This window comes from Molossus molossus, unplaced genomic scaffold (assembly GCF_014108415.1).
Source record: "Molossus molossus isolate mMolMol1 unplaced genomic scaffold, mMolMol1.p scaffold_m16_p_13, whole genome shotgun sequence".
NCBI classification, from domain to species: Eukaryota; Metazoa; Chordata; class Mammalia; order Chiroptera; family Molossidae; genus Molossus; species Molossus molossus.
This window is the reverse complement of record NW_023425348.1, coordinates 63,781,670-63,799,195: the sequence shown is the minus strand read 5'-3', so window position 1 is coordinate 63,799,195 and position 17,526 is coordinate 63,781,670. Positions and strand designations below refer to the sequence as shown.

General features: G+C 42.1%; 1 protein-coding gene across 3 annotated transcripts in view; it reads right to left on the bottom strand.

Annotated features, from left to right (window-relative positions):
* Positions 1-2,237: 2,237 nt before the first annotated feature.
* NELL1 (neural EGFL like 1) overlaps positions 2,238-17,526 on the bottom strand; it is a 765,989-nt gene continuing 750,700 nt past the window's right edge. For all 3 annotated transcript variants that reach the window (XM_036258486.1, XM_036258484.1, XM_036258485.1), the window contains 3 exons: positions 6,453-6,629; positions 4,023-4,247; positions 2,238-2,650 (listed from right to left, as the gene is read on the bottom strand). In XM_036258486.1, the coding sequence (XP_036114379.1) occupies positions 2,600-2,650; positions 4,023-4,247; positions 6,453-6,629 (453 nt within the window). In that variant the 3' untranslated portion in view covers positions 2,238-2,599. The remainder of the gene's footprint in view (positions 2,651-4,022; positions 4,248-6,452; positions 6,630-17,526) is intronic.

The following is a 17,526-nucleotide window of genomic DNA, read 5'->3' as shown; positions in this document are numbered from 1 at the left end:
GGAATTCTTTGCCATTAATTTTTGAGTTTGAATAGTGTGTGTCATGCAGAAGGTATTTTTGCACTGATATAATTAGGTGTTTTGTTAGCTTCCTCTATTCTTGTCTGGTTCTTTCCCTAGGTTTGGGAAGTTCTCATCAATTTTTCTTTGAGCGGGCTCTCTGTTCCTCCCCACCACCCCCTTTTCCTCCAGGTTTATCTATTATCCATAGGTTGCTCTTTCTATTGTAGTCACATAATTCCTGTACAGTCCTTTCATTTTATTTATTTATTTGTTTAACTCTTAGTTCACTCTCCTCTTCCTCCTGCTTCCTTTCTAGGTTTCTGTCTCTGAGTTCCCTCATTCTCTTTTTCATCTGGACTGCTCCATTGCCAATGTGTTCCTTGCCTCATGTGCCGAGTTCTTCAGCTCCGGAATATGTTTTTTTCTTAGTTTCAATCTCTTTGGTAATGCACTCCTCTTGTTCCTGAGCTCACGGACCTGCCTTCTGTGTTTCTTTGTTCTTTTTTTTGTTACTCCTCACCTGAGGATATTTTTCCATTAATTTTTAGATAGAGTGGGAGGGAAGGGGAGAGAGAGAGACATCGATGTGAGAAAGAAACATTGATTGATTGCCTCTCGTATGACCTCTATTGGGGCTGGGGATCTAACCTGCAACCCAGGTACATGCCCTTGATCAGAAATCGAACCTGCGACCCTTCAGTCTGCCTGCTGACTACTCTAACCGCTAAGCCAAACTGGTCGGGGCCCTTCTGTGTTTCTTGCATTTCGTTGAGTTTCTTCATAACTGCAATCTCGAATTGCTGTTTAAATCACAGTTTCCCATGACTTTGAATTTGGTTTCGAAGACTTCATTTTCTTTCTGTGCTCCCAAGTTATCTTGGTTGTTCGTGGCATTTGAGGGATGTTTCCCTGTCAGCACAATGGACGTAGTCCTCTCTTTTCTATGCGCCTCTGAGATCTCGAGTGGTGCAGCATCTCAGCAAATGCTCTGTGGAGGGAGTCTCCCCGACATCTGCCTCTTTATGGGGCGCCATCACTGTGGTGGGGGGCTGTGGTGGGTGGTGGAGACCTGGCATTGCCATTTCTCAGAGCTGCCTTCTTTTTCTGCTGTGATTTTGGCTTACAGGTCTTTGCAAGGGGTGTGGGGGACAGAAGGCAAGTTTGTGATATCATGGCCCTGCCCCCTTCTGTTTATGGCTTTCAGCTCTGCTGTGTTGTTCGCAGCTTTCTGGCCGCTTCTGGCATGACGGCGATGTGGGAAGGGGACGCCTTTTCCAAGGTGGAGACGGCCTCCCCCCCTTGCATCCCAGGCTGTGGTGCGAGGGCCGCAGCCGGCTCCTCTCCTGCCTGGCTGGAGCCGCGGTGGGTGCTCAACGGCTTCTGCAGCCACCTTCTCGGTCCTTCCCCTCGTCCGCCTGCCCCCCCTGCTCCCGCACCCCCGCCTTCCCACGTCCTAACGCATGCATCTCCCGGGGTCTGTGTGTTGAGCGGGGGGTCCTCTGTTGAGTTATATTGTCTGACTTGTAAATTTAAGGGGAGAAACAATAGAGTCTTCTCACTCTGCCATAGTTCTGATCAGCCTCCTAAACAGCTTTTCTTAAAAGCACCGTTTTCTATCCTGAAGAGGTTGTGTGATGTAGTGAAAAACAGCACTGGGCAGGCCTTAGGTGACCGAGTTACCAGTCCCAAGGTGCTAATAATCAACTAGAGCTGAACAAATTGGTTGACTAGGACATATTAATTTACTTTTCTGTAATGTAGGAATAGTACCATTCACCTGAGCTATGATGATAACTTGTTTTAATAGGTGTGAAAGTCCCTTGTAAGTGATCAAATATTATGTAGAGCTGATGCAAAGATACTTTCTCTTTCAATACCAGGAAAGGTGGGAGCATTGCTGGTTCTGAATTGTGGCTTAAGATTTTGTTTCACTTTGTCTGGTAGACGGAATAGAAAGTTCTTTTAAAAACAATCATTTAATTATGTTTGTGGTCTTTCTCCTCTATCATAATTGCTTTCAGCTTGTTTTAGCTGAATGACTGGGCATTTAAGTGTGTTCAACAGTTGGAAATATTAGTATGAGGCAATTAGACTCTACATACATATATGTTTATCAATACAGTTCACAGGGATCTCAATACTAAGTATGCAGTGGCTGGGACAAAATCACAACAGGCAACTTTATTTGTAGAATTTGATCCAAAAATTAAGAAAAAATAAATAAGTGGAGCAGAGTCTCTATTATGTTAGTACACAAAATAAACCAACAAAAAAATACATCAACATTTACCATGGGATCATTTAAATGTGTTTGCAAATGATCTGATTAGGGAAATGTGATTTACAACACGGGGAAACTTCTTTTAACAACCATAGACTCAAATGCACTGCACTGTAGGTCACCTAGACTAGTTAGCAAGAATGAGCAAAGTGGCAGGTCCGAAAGGCAACCCCCAAACACCTTCCTTCGATGGAGACTTTGGTAATTGTGGTAAAAAACAAAACAAAACAAAAAACACCAACTCCTGTTCTTCATCATGTTGGATGGTCATTTTGTCCATATTTCTCCCAAGATGATGAGTCCATTGAAAATACTTCAGTTGTTATGAAGACACTCCAAATCCACCGAGCAGCAGACACTTCCATTCTGTGCATCGAGATCGAGACACAAGCATTAGCCAACTGAGACGTGGGATACAAATAAGTTAACAGTGTGTATCGATATTCAAAACAACCATCTACATGTAGAGACAACCTCCACAGATACTCTAGGAAAATTACTATAGAAAGGGCAGGCAGGCAGGGTCCCTCCTGCTGGGGCTGCTGGCAGCACAATTTCTTAGCCCTGAGCTCAAACCATGTTTGGAACTTTTCCTCTTATTTCCAAGTTGTTCACACAACTTATTCACTGGACTTATTCCAAATGAGAGTCTTTGCAAAAACAATTTCCGGAAAGGTAATTTGCCAAGAATAAAGCGAACCAAGAGGACCACAAGAACCTGAAGGACACTCTAAAACGGGTTGCAGAAAGCTGGGCATATTAGGAGCAAATATAGTCTCTCATGGTGACTATGCAAGGAACAGTACATATTTAGATGTATAAATGATCAGAAACTCATTAAAATCAAGCCCTTGTATTAGAAATAACACATCGCGTGTCACTTTGTCTGCTGGGCTGCAGGCACGCATGGAACCATGGCTCTTTTGCTATTTGAAGTTTGATAGTTTCCTTTTCTAACGGGGCTGCATCTGAAGACGATACTTTGCAGAAAAGAGAAAAAAAATGCATATAAAAAGGCAAGTTGGGAACCTACCACTGATGCCTGAAGCTGAGGTAGGATTTGATAAAACCAAATAGACCAGTATTTTTCAAGGGCTTAAGCATGGGGATCTTAAACCAATGATTCGGCAGAGATGTGACCCTGCCTCACCCTTGCCTCATGTCGGCTACAGGCGAGGCTCTTCACGAGCTTTGCAGGGAGGGAGGGATCCGTGTCTAATTTTACAGACATACGAGGATGCCTCGTGGGAACGACTCCAAAGGAGAGAGAAACAGTCACCAACCCTGAAGCAGAGTGTCAGGTCCCTGCATTAAGCACCGTGATAATTAAACAAAGCAAACAACTTCATGAAACACTTTTTTCTTAACCGTGACAGTTTCATGAAAGAGCTTGTACTATTTTCCAAGATGAAAAGTCTTTTTCGTTCCTTTCATTCTTTTTAATATATAGGTCAACATAGCTGAAATCAGCCCTTACTGGGCTAGTGTCAATTGTTAAAATCCTGTCATTTAAAGGCAAGAGAGGACTATTCCATTCCGTGTTCCTTTGGAATTCGCCTTTATACGCAGTGCAGCTATGATCCACTCAGATATATTACCTCGTATGGGAGGTAAATGCTGCCCGTGTGTCCACCATGGCCCTTGGCACCTGGGCCTTCGGAAACCTCAGGAGGCAACCTCCCCCAAGTGTTCTCTGGCCATTGTTCAAGGCACGGTTATCCTCGGGACATCCAATTACCTTGCATTTGCAGGTCGTGCAGGGAGATCCAGCCATCGTCCACACTGAGCCGCTGAGCCTCGAAACGCCATAGCTGTCCAGGCAAGTTTTCCTGATGTCGTAGGTGATGTTATCAGCCAGGCAGGGGTCGCTGACACAGCGGGGACAACACTCCCCTTCCAAGGTGGCTGAGTACTCACAGCTCAAATTGGGGCAAGTGAGTGGCCAGCAATCTACCTCTCCTTCCTGTGGAGAGAAAACCCAAATGCCTCATCAGTGTTTTCATGCGCAAGTCTGCTGCTAAAGTCCCAGAGAGGGAACGAGGCACAATAATTCCCATCATTGTCCTCAATGAATGTTCCTACTTTAGCACCATTATGGGTACAATGTGCCTCACCTCATCCGGGCTACTTTGGATAACCCTCTGTACTGCAGCCCCGGAGTTAGGTCCCATATCTGCGTCAACCGCAGCCTACACTTGTTTTTGATAGTGATAGTCTGCATAATTATCACTACAATTCCACATTAAGTTTTGAGTGTTCAGGTTTGTTTCTCTGATGCTTAGCACAGTTTGGGCTCAATAAATGCTATTCAAATGAACAAATAAATGAACAGATGGTAAGGTATTGGCTAGTGTAGAAAGAGACATTCATTTCTTTTAAGGTCAAAGGGAAACCTGAAGCACTGTAATATTTCAACAACGTCATACACCGAGTTGCTAGTAGCAAATTTAAAGTTAAGGTTGGCCAAATTCAGAAGAACTGTTTCGCAATGGTTTTGAATGTGCTGCGTAGCTAGTGGACTTCCCATATCACAGTTCAAGTGGCGAGACCACACGTCTCAGCATCTGGCCACTGGGGTTCTGCTGAGTGTTCATATTAGAACTGTTTCTCTATGTAGCTGCTTCTTCTGTTATCATGACACTCATAATTTATGCAAACTCACGTCTAATTATTCGGTCAGCTTCACAGAGCTATGTGCTTTCATCAGCTTTCACGATGCACCATGTTTATCATGCTCATTATTATATCATCCATCTAGAGTCTGGCACAGGCAAACTCTCAGTGAATATTTCTTAAATATGATCCACATTATTCTTCAGAAGTTATTTGTTCAATTTTCCCATGAGATAGTAAATTTGGGGGCTGGGATGGAAGAGGACACATTTTTGAAATTCTATAAAAATTTCATGTCTAAAATGAATACCAATTCTTTGGAATGCCTGAGAACTCGCTTCTTGAAAAGAAAATGAAATATTCCATACTGATTTGGAAGCTAATTCTAGAGTTGTTTGGGTTTGTCCCTGGAGAGAAGTATGAAAAAATGGCTACAGTTTGAATTTATCTGAGTTATGCTCTTCAGTATTAGGAATGATTAAGATGAATGTATTCTATTAAGATTATCTGCACATTCACCAGGAGATTTTAGAAAAACCAATAGAAATCTTAAGCATAGTTTCTCTGAATATTTGTTTCCATACACTATCCGTAGACTAAATCATTAAATCATTAATTTAACTATGGAATGCAACTAACAGTTTCCACTGACTTGATTATGACTTAGCTCCAACAGTTACGTACGACTCCTCACAGATGAAACACCATTATTTACTCTGATGACGTATCCTTAGAAATCTTTGTTTGTGGTCCATAAACTTAAAACAGAAAGAACCAGGTCCAGAAATTAAGCTTTTTCTCTAGATTCTCTCAAATCTGATTGTACCATCATTATCTCTATATTAAAATCCAAAATAATATATATTTTTTCTATATGAAGGTTTAGCATCTAAAAAACACATTTATTTTCAATCTAGGAAATATTCACAATAGGAACCATTGTGCAGTAACTACCTTCTATGTGCCAATTATTCTAACTGCCCTTCACATATATCTCTAATATTTATAAGAGCTCTACAGGTAGGTACTGCTCACCCATTTATGTGTAGTGAAATTTGAAAGAACTGGTCAGTGGAATGCTAAGACTTGCCCAAGTTAATCACACCGAGCTAGCACATGGGAGAACCAGGATTGGATTCTAGGTTTTATGACTCAGTCCCTAACATTTCTAGTTGGTTATGTTCTCTCCCATACTGAACCCTTTCATGGTCATGTCCCAAGAAATGAAAGATTTGGGGGCTCTGTAAGAACTACAAGTCCTGGTCAGGGTTTGAAACGTTCTCTCATAGAGGGATTTTCTTGATATGGATTTGCTACAAAGTAGCAGTTGTAAGCTAACGTAACTTGGATCCAATATGTCCCATAAATATGTTCTTTTGGTCTTGCCCTTTTGGTGTTTTAAATGGCAGAATCTGATCTGGGCGTCTTCAGGCAGAGCACGTGCTCCTGAGTTAGCAACAGAACCCACAACTCGCTGCGCAGGATGACAGACAGCAGGGCCCTCGAGCCACAGGCAACCGAGTGTGTACCCCGCCCAGATGAAGGGCTCACGTACCAGACACCGGCACCGCTGGCAGCTGTGCGTCCAGTTGTCCCCACTTCGGTAGAGCTTGTGTCCGTGTTGATCCAGGCACTGACTTGTGACCCTGGTGTCACACTCTGGGCAACAGAAAAGGTCGGCGCTTGGATTCTGGCAGTCACAGGCTGTCCGTCGGCAGAAGATCTTCCCGTCCTGTTCAGAAATGTGGTTAAGGAGGTTTCATCATTCGGGAGGCAATAAGAGAGCCGCGCTATGAAAATCGAGCCGCGTACTTCAGAGAGCACACGGGCAATATTTCTTCAAGCCAGAGTATGCGCCTGCTCACCTGCTGACTTTTCAGAACAGGGGCACGTGTGCGCTCTCCCGGACATACCCTGACCTTGCCTGCAAAGCAGCCCAAGTGGAAATGGAGACTAAGTTTAAAAAAGCAATCAATATATTCTTTGAAACTCTTTTTTTGTCCTAAATGTTCCCTAGAAGTCAGGTTTCCAAGTATGACTCAGTATGACTAAGTATATTTCTAAGATAAAAACGCATATATGATCAAAAACTCAATGAGTAAAAAGTAGTGATACTGTACTTTCCCCAGTTCATAATGACACCAGCTGACACATTCAAACACATTCATCTAATTGTATCTCTGCCTCAACTCTGGAGGAAGTCCGACCATCCCCTTTTACAGAAGAATTAACTGGGGCCCAGAGAGGCTAAATGTCTTATTCAGTGTCACAGAGGCAGCACCGCCAGGTTTCGTAACAATTTTCTTCTTCAAGAAAATCTTCAGATTGTTTATTACAAGGGGCTATAATGAGGTGCTGTTTTCCACCTTGACACAGTTCCCCAAATGATAAGCACAGTAAAATTTCTGCAGTAATGGCTCTGAATTTATAAAAGTGCTTATAAAGAACTGAAGGTCAACAGCACTCAAATATTAAGACTGAATATTTTGCAGCGTATCTGATTTATGTCTGTTGTTCATAGTAACTTTTCACCTCAGACAATGAAGAAACTGAAAACGTAAGATGTGACTGGTGGTCACCATACATGATTATAACTGCTCTGCTGGGTATTTACAAAACCAGACTCTCAGGGCTAGGGGTACTTCTTGACCTCTGCTTTAATCCTCTGTAGAGCAACCACATTCAAGAGGCATGAAGCCTGTGTTGAACCTCTCTTGTCTCGAGGAAGCCACAGTTATGGAAGTCATTCAAAGTATACATCTCTGTCCATGTGTAAATGATAGAACTGAACTTCTTGTTGCCTCTGATCATTGATCCTTGTCCACAGCCTTGGTAATCACAGAACTTGGTCCCAAACCCATCTGTCACATTGCAACTCTTCTGTTCTTAGCAGAAAGCACTTATATATCCACTGAATCATCTCATCTCTGGATCAGACATCTCCAGTGTTTTCACCAGTCCCCATAGTTTTGAATCCTGTTAGAGTTGGTGCCTTTCTCAACAGTTTTGAGTATTTCCAAGAATAATAATGATGATCTACCATAATAACAATTTACATAATCTCAACACTTATTTTGTGCCATACATTGTGATGTCTTTTCTATGCATTATCACACTTAATCCTGATATCTATGTAGAGTAGAAATTTACATCTCCATTTCTCAAGAAAAAGTAGCTCAAATAGAGAACTAAATACGCTTCTGCAGTAATGGTCTGACAACACAGAGTGAGCTGGGACTTGTGGGCCTCTTGCTTTAAGCACTGTTCTTCCTTCAGTGCAGCTTAGTTTCAAAATTTACTTTCTAACTTACATTGGTTATGCCATAGTGTTGACTCATATTGAGCTTAATAAAGACTAGACCTCATTAAACACTATCCCATCTTGTGCAGTTTGTTTGGGGGAAGAACGTGTAAAACTTGATGTTTATCCTTACTGTATTTCACCTTATTAGATCCATTTCATCTCTGCCTGTCACAGTGCTTTCTAAATGCTGCTTCTGTCATCCACCATATTTTGTCCTCCTTCACAGCATAGCGACATTTGCAAACTTGATGAACTTTCCTCAGGGTCTTCATCTACTTCATCAATAACAATGTTGAAAAAGACAAGACTTACTGATACAAGCTTACTGTCAACTAAAGTGGAAATCTTTGAATACTTTACGTTCTCTTTGGAGGTCTGGAAAAGGAGATGTGCTAGCTACATATATAATAACAGGTTGAAAAAGGCTCTCTCTCAAATCGTGTGCACTGGATCTATCATATAAAAAATGACAAGAAATAAGGGGTGACCTCAGCATCACAGCAGCATGAGAGACGCCATCTTTTCTCCCCTTGAATTTGCCATTTGGATAATGGTAACTTCACAAAAGAGCCTCTCTGCTTGAAACACAAACACACCGAAAGACCTACGCATCGGGGCACCGAAAGGCGGGTGCGTAGGAACAGATGGGGACGAGGACGGGGCGGTGGCCACCTGGTGCCTCCATGGCTCTAGTGAGAGCGGTAGCTGCAGGAGGTGGCCGATCAATGTTTCTCTCTCCCTCTCCCTTCCTCTCTCCCTTTCTGAAATCAATAAAAACATTTAAAAGCAACAAAAGAAGAAACAAACAAACTTAACAAGCTTCATAGACACCAAATGTTGCTTATCAGAGGAGAAGGGGGGAGGGGAAGGACAAAGAGGGTAAAGGGAGTGAAATACATGGTGACAGGAGAAGACCAGACCTCAGATGGTGCACACACAAGAGAGTATACTGACGGAGTGTTATAAAGTTGTACACCTGTAATTTATGTAATATTATTAATCAATGTTACTCATGTAATTAAAATAAAATTAATGACAAGAAATCATAACGTCCTAAAATATCACGGGATGAAAGATGTATACTACGTGGAGGAGAGGCCCTTCCACCCTGTGACGGCTGCCTAGCACTGCCGGTCGGCCACCTAGATCAGGGCAGAATCCAGGCTACCTCCCCTGCACCCCCTCAGAGACTGCCTCACCGACCTGCCCCCGTGCCCACAGTGTGCTGGGTCCTGCAAGTGTTTTGCTTTGCCCTGGGCAAGCACGCAAGGTGATTTTTCCCCTTATCTGGGGTGGGTCACACACCAGTACCCCTCTCCACCCTGCCCTGTCCTGTATAACCTCTTAGCACCTACCGCCACAGTGCACCAAACAGGGTATCTTGTTAGCAAACAGGATAAACTTCATATGCACGTTCCCTTAATAAACTCACAGTGTAATGCAGGAGTTCACAGCCCTTTCTTGGTCTCTGAGCCCCAGCAAATTTTATGTAAAATATATTTATATATACACACACATAAGTACATACCTATTCATATATTCATATATGTATATATACACACACATATTCAGGTATGTGTGCATGTGTTTGTGGAAAGAGAGCAAGAGACTCTAGTTAAGCAATGAGCTGAATCAGAAGTCGGCTAGTCTGAACAAAGAAGTGTCCAGATGCTAGGAATTTTCCAATAGGCCTGTGGCTTACAGCTTACATACCATTACTTTTAACTCACTAATATATTTTGCCCATGTACCCATTGCTAAAACAACTCCCTAAATGTTTACTTTAACCAACAGAAGCTAAGAAAAGTAATATTAGCTATGACATGACACTATTTGGTCAGCTCTGCTACAGAGGGAACAATATTCCTCCCCCCAAGTGTCGAAGAACCAGGCTCAGGACCCCACGTGGCTATGTCCATGAGCAGCATGGAACACAGAAACAGATTCTTTTAGAAGTGGCTACTGTATATCAGGCAATGAGACCCAATCAAAATGTCAGGTTTCTCCCCGTGTGCGTATTAAAAGCATGAATAAGAATAAGTGACTAGCCTCCAGGTTAGTGTAAAATAAAGCAATTTTACATCTCATCAATTAAATGAAAATGCCAAAAAGGCCCCTCTTAGTCTCCAACATGTTCAGAACAATGGTTATGTTCACTTTGGCTTTGAATTACAGGGTAACTGTCAAGAAAATCATTTTTAATAATGGAAATGTCACAGGTGGCTTCATTAATTCAATGAGAATGCCATTACGGAACCTCAGCTCACCGAGCACAACCACACTAGAATCTAAATTTGGCAAAAGAACTGGTGCCTACTGATGGTGAGGAGTCCTTGCCACCCATCCCTGGGGTTATTCCCAGAGCTTGACCTCTCTCGCAGCTGGAGTGGTCAAAAACAATCCCCGCTTAAATGCCAAACATGTATTTTCTCACTCTTCTACCATAGGAACAAAATGTTCGTATGCTGTTTTATAATGAAAGTTCAGCTATAAACAACTAATAAGTATTGTAATACTTAAATTGCTTCTGAATTTTAAAAACCAGGAATATACACTTTCCTAGCAAATAAAAAACTAATTTATTCTTACTAAGTCTCACAAAATTACAGGTTTTATTATATAAATCATACATTTTATTACTGTATTGCACACATTGATACATTTAAACCACATTGCATAATATTAACTATTTTTCTTTCTGCCATCCTTTCAGAACTTTTAAATCAAGAAGGTGGACTTAGGTAAAATTATTTATGCAAATTAAATAATAACATAAACCAGGGTTTTGGCAAACTGGCACCCAGAGTCCAAATTTGGATAGTCACCTGCTTCTGTGACTAAAGTTTTATTGGAACATAGCTTCCCTCGTTCATTTACACAGTCTGTAGCTGCTTTCACACTACAGTGTCAGAGTTATGTATCTGAGACAGAGACTTTACAGTGTGCAAAGCCTATCGGGCCCTTCACAAAAAAGTTTTCTGATCCCTGATATAAAGTATAAAATTAGGAGTGGTACTCTAGACCCATCTAGTCTACCTCCTCACATACCAATTTATTGAACTGTAATATTCAATTGTTTTACAAAATATTAATCGTGCCTTCAGGTTACCCCCATAACACACACACACACACACACACACACACAAACTAGTCCATTAGCCCTCTTTAATTAGCTCCTAGGGCTGAAAAATGTTAGCAGTCATTTACTCCAACTGTCTCACTTTAATGGAAGGGAAACCAGGCCCAGAGAGAGGAAATGACTGTACCACGTAATAGCAAGACAGAAATGAGATCCCAATCTGGAGTCTTATAACAACAATTTTGTATCGTGAAGAGTCTAGAGGGTAGGAAAAATTATTTCAGATAAACAGATAAGAAAGGTTCTTGGGGCAGCTGTTCTCCAAGTGTAGTTCTCTGACCAATATCATTAGGATCTCCCAGGATGAGTCACAAATGCACATCGGTGTGCCCCAGCCCAGACCTACTGAGCCACAGTCTGAGGGTGTCAGTGATCAAAGTTTCACAAGCCCTCCAGGAGATTCTGGTACAAGGAAAATTTTGAGAACCACTGATGGAGAAACAAAGTGCCCAGTCAATGAGGGAATTAGCAGGGTGTGACCCTCAAGCTCCCGCAATAAAAAGGCAGGGTTTGGACCAGCACCATAGGAAGATGAAGTGGGGAGAATGGACATAAAGACCCAGCTTTTTGACAAAACCAGAGTTTTGAGGGCAGAACTAAACCAGTCAATATGTTCACCTTTCAAGGAAAGGGAACATAACCTTAGAGCTGATACAGCCAACTCTGGCCAGCAAGAACACCCTAGGCAGGAAGATTTTGACAATGTTGCATGTTAGGGTTAAAAAACAATACAGAACAGTTGTTTGAGTGGGTAGATTGCTGGATTCCAGAAAGCCAAGCTCTACTCCAACCCCTGGCACAGTCTGACATCCCTGGTCTTTACTTTGTGAGTGAGCATGGAGAATGGCAGACTGGATTACTGGCAGCTCCCTGCAGACAAGGTCATTCCTTGCCAGAAGGACGTGAAGGAACCCTACCACGGCGATCTCATTCCATTCCTGGGCAAAGACTCATGTGAAGGCAGGTGAAATGGCCAGCATTCTACACAATCTTGGGGCAAAGGCCCTCCTTCTGTGTTGCCGGGCAATATGGCCCTGACTCTATTATGATGTAGTGGGTAATCGGTTATTTACGGTATGCATTTCCCTACCCATCTCTGTACTTCCCAGAAAAGTTCAAGACATGGTATTGCTCAGGTCTTCAGTATTATATTCTGTTTCAGGCTGGATGCTATTCACTTTTCTCTTTAATTAAACAAACACTGCGTGAAGCACAGAAATGAAATCTGGTCTTCGTATCCTGTCCTCTTTCTCCCAGTGGATCTCCCAGTTGGTAATGACAGAAGTGAGTGGAGGTATAGGTGTGGGAGTAACTTGGGTGTTGTAATATCTAACATTTATTGAGTGCATGCAAGCCTGAAGGGCGAGCCCTGGCTCTTTTTCTTGTCTGTGGCACCTGAACTCTTTTCACCCGGGAACATGGGCAGCTAAGTCTCAGCCATGCCACTCCGAAGCTTCCTTTTTGCTCAGAGAACGAGGGCACACATTGTGACAGACGCCGAGTGTCTGACATCAGCATTCATCAGGATCCATCATTTCACTTCTGTGTTACCTTCCGTGTGATCTCACCTCTCTGTCTTTCTGGTTTTCTTCTTTACTCTCCTGAACCTTTACTTCGGCCTATGTGATATCTCTCCATTTAGGTTTGGTCTCCCTAGCCCTTCCTGCGTGCTGTCAATCAGACTTTGATTGGGCCACGCTGATCCTAAATGAAAAATCTCTCAAGATCCTCTGCTGCCCACAGGATAAAGTCTAAATTCCATGCCCTGGTTCTGTCCCCAGCCTTAATCTCCAGGCTCATCACCAGCTATATCTTTCCCTCACTTGACTTGCTCCTGATATTCTAATCTCATTGTCCACTTCATAGTTCCCTTAGCACGACATACATTGCTGCTTTTTCTGTTTCAGATTCACCTTCCTTACATCTCTAATTGGATAAATTTCTTATCCTTGAAGATCTTACTCAAAAGTCACCCTCTCTGTGAAGCCATTCCGTCTTCCTTTCTGCATCTTCCCAGAGGAGAGCACACTTTCCCTTCCTATGTTCCCACAGCAAACTGTTCATGAACTTGCCATGGATGAGAGTTGGTTAATTGTTTGTGTATCTGTCCCACTATTCATTTCCATGATCTCCAATATAAAAATGCTGCATTTCCTAGAGTCTAATAAATCTGAGATCCCTCCATCTTCCCATGTGGAAAATAAATATATTTTCCTAAGGCCATGAACACATTTATGAATGAAAAGAGCCACAGATGGGCATCTATGAAAAGAAGCTGGGCTATAACAAAGATTTAGGGATCAAGCCCAGAGAAAGGAGCATTTTTCAATCTGGGTCTCTGTGGTATGGATAATGCTGGAGAAACATGGGTTATAAACAGTTCGGCAATCATTCTGTGCCTAATCAATTATATGGTCAAAAATCACTGTCACTGCCAAGGGAGCAGATAGCATCTAAACAAGAATCCAAATCTTGTGCTATCCTAGCTTTATCTTTGAACTCTATTCAATGGTAGACATGTTTTAAGGCCTTTTTATTCCATTGGCATGTAACACTAACCTGGTATGTTGAGGCTCAAGTGGAAAGTGGCCTTTTCAAAGAACTTTGGCCCTCTTTCTTTTAAAAGTAAGCCTTCACCCTTTGTTGGTTTGTGTGATTTAATTTTACTTGAATTTGAAGCATCAAAAATATTAAAAATCCAGTACTTTATATCCCAACTTTGATTTTATATCTTAGCCCCCAAGATAATGTCATTGTAATAGCCAATTTGGATTATTAAGTACTGGAGATTTTTTTTTTTTTCTTATCAAATTAGAATAGAACAGAACTCCTACAACGTTCAGCAGAGTGGTAACTGCTGTGCTTGCCTCCTCACATGACTACATCACAATTACAACTAAATCACAGAACAACCATCACTGAGCTCCACTCAAAGACCCGATGAACAGAAGTCCTATAAATAAAGATATAAAGAAGAAGCTACAACAAGACTGGTAGGAGCAGAGATGTGGAATGGGCCAGTCCCACAACCATGGTGTGGTGATAAGGAATTGGGAGGGATATCTCAACTACAGAAGTCTTCTCTGATAAACAAGAGGTCCTGACCCCATACTGGACTTCCCAGCCTGGGGCCACCAGTGCCAAGAAGGGAGTCCTCGGGAACATCTGGCTGTGAAAACCAGTGGGACTGCATCCGAGACAAAGGTCTGCTGGAGACATATGTGTCCTGTTGAGGGGCCTGTGCATGGACTTGCCCGCTTATAAACTCACTCATTCTGAGCTCCAGCATAGAGGCAGGAGCTTTAAAAGTGCCCACATATGGGGAGACAATAAATAGACTAGCTTCAGGGCAAGGGCTAGAGGGGCTTAGGTTAGGGCACCTCTCTCCAGGGATGGAAGTACTGGCAAGCACCATTATTCCTCTGTTGAGCACTTTCCCCACTCAGCCAGCTTGGTGCATGTGGGCACCAAATATGTGATCTCCACTGACTGGCTAACACCATTCTCCCTGCCCTGGGGATTCCCTGAGACCCTGCCTCACCCAACTCATGCCATATGCCAAACCTCTTCCAGGGGCCATTCCACAAAAGCTCCTATTGGCTTGCACCGTGGACTTCACTAAAATCTCTCAAAGGGCCACAAAACCCAAACAAGCAGTGGCTGGCCTCAGTGTGTCCTGTATCTCTTTCTAGGTAGCCCCAAGTCTGGTACAAATGGTGACCGGTCTCAACTTATAATGTAAAACCCATCAGGTGGCCCCAAGCCTGGCATAAGATGCAGCCAGTATTGGCTTGGAATGTAGCTTAAATAAGTTGCCAAAGCCTGGCACAAATGGTGGCTGACCTCAGCTCACACTGTAGTGACCACAAAAAGGTCTGACACTAGTGTCAGCCAGCTTTGGTTCGCAGCATGGAGTCCCCCAATTTAAAACCAACTGAAGATCACTCCATAGCTTCCACTAGGACATACCAGTTAGGTACAAGTGGCAGCAGACCTTGGCCTACACAGAAGCCCCATCCAGGAACCAAAACACCTGGTGTCTGGCTTCAGACCACATCAGAGCACCACCCAACCAACTCCACAAGTGACAAACCTCCCAAAGGGTGAATTTGTACAACAGTAGGTCCTACTAAAGTGACTCCATTACATGGGGTCAGCCCTGCAAATCAGCATCTGCTTTAGTCAAGGTAAGTCCTCACAGCCAGTCAGCCCGAGGGACAATTCCACCCACTGACATGCCAACAACTGAGGCTCAAATACAACAGGAAGGCACATACAGCTCCACAAAAGGGACACCCCTAGAGCAACTAGCTCAGATAAACAGGGAGACTGTGCTACTGGGCCTCACAGGACACCTACAGTATAAGGCAATCTGCTAAGACTGGGAGATGTAGGAAATCTATCTAATACATAGAAACAAACACAGGGGATAAGCAAAAATGAGGAGACAAAAAAACATATCCCAAATTAAAGAACCAGAAAAACTTTAGAAAAGGAAGTAAACAAAATAGAGACAAAAATATCTACCAGATACAGAGTTCAAATCACAATTTATAAGGATGCTTAAAAATAAACTTAGGGGAAAAGTGGATGAACAGTGAGAACTTCAAAAAGGGAAAGGAACCAGTCAGAAATGAAGAATACAATAACTGCAATGAAGAATATACTATAGGGAATCAACAGCAGATTAGGTAAAGCAGAGGATCTAACCAGCAATCTGGAAGACAAAGTAGCAGAAAACACCCAACTGCAACAGCAAAAAGAGAAAAGAATTTTACAAAATAAGAATAGTTTAAGGGACCTCTGGCATAACCTGAAGCATACCAACATCTGCATCATAGGGCACCAGAAGAAGAAGAGTGAGAACAAGAAATTGGAAACCTATTTTTAAAATAGTTATGGGAAATTTCCCTATCCTGGCAAAGGAAATAGATAAGAAAGTCCAGAAAGTAGAGAGAGTCCCAAACAAGATAAACCAAAGAGGTCCACACCAAGACACATCATTATCATAATTAAAATGCAAGAGAAAAGCAGTTAGTGACATACAAGGGAGCTCAAATAAGACTGTTAGCTGATTTCTCAACAGAATCTTTGCAGGCCAGAAGGAATTAGCATAAAATATTCAAAGTGATGAAAAGCAAGAACGTACAACCAAGATTTCTCTACCCACCAGGGCTATCATTTATAACCAAAGGACAGATAAAGAGTTAACCAGACAAGAAAAAGCTAAAGGAGTTCATTATCACTAAACAAGTATTAGAAGAAATATTACAGAGGTTTCTTTGCCTGGCCAGAATGGCTCAGTTGGTTGAGCATGGACCTGTGTAACAAAGGTTTGCCAGTTTAATTCCTGGTCAGGGCATATGCATAAGGCAGATGAGCTCTCTCTTTTTCTCTCTCTCCCCCTCACACTCTTCCTCTCCCCATTCTTCTCCCTAAGCATGTCCTTGGGTGAGGATTTAAAAAAAGGGGGGGGGGGAGGTTCTTTAAGTAGAAAAGAAAAGATCATAAATCTGAATAATAAAACTGAGTTTAGAAAAAAAATCTCATTGACAAAGGCAAACACATAGTAAAAACAGTAGCTCGACCAACTATAAAGCTAGTACAAATGTTAAAATGCAAAGGGACAAAGATTATGTGTAATTACAATAATAAATTAAGGGATACACAGAGACACACAAGAAATAAAAAATAATGAAAAGAAAACATAAATGAGGACAGAATGAGTAAAAAATGTAGTGATTTTAGAGTGTGTTTGAACTTAAGTGTCAGAAACCTAAAATAGACTGCTGTAAACATAGCTTGGTATGTATGAATCACAGACCAAAAATCTATAAGAAATATATAAGAAATAAACAAAGGAATCCAAACACAATACTTTAGAAGAGAAGGCAGCAAGAGAAAAAGAAAGGGACAGAGAAGAACTACAAAAACAGTCAGAAAAACAATAAATAAAATGGCTGTAACTAGAAACCTATCAATAATTACTTTAAATGTCAAGTGGACTGATTGCTCCAACCAAAAGATATAGGTGGATGAATGGATACAAAATCAAGACCCATACATATACCGCCTATGAGAGACCCACTTCAGAGCAAAAGAAACACCCAGCCTGAAAGTAAAAGAATAGAAAAAGATATTTTATGCAAGTGGAAATGGAAAAAAGAAAAAAAAGCTGGATAGCAA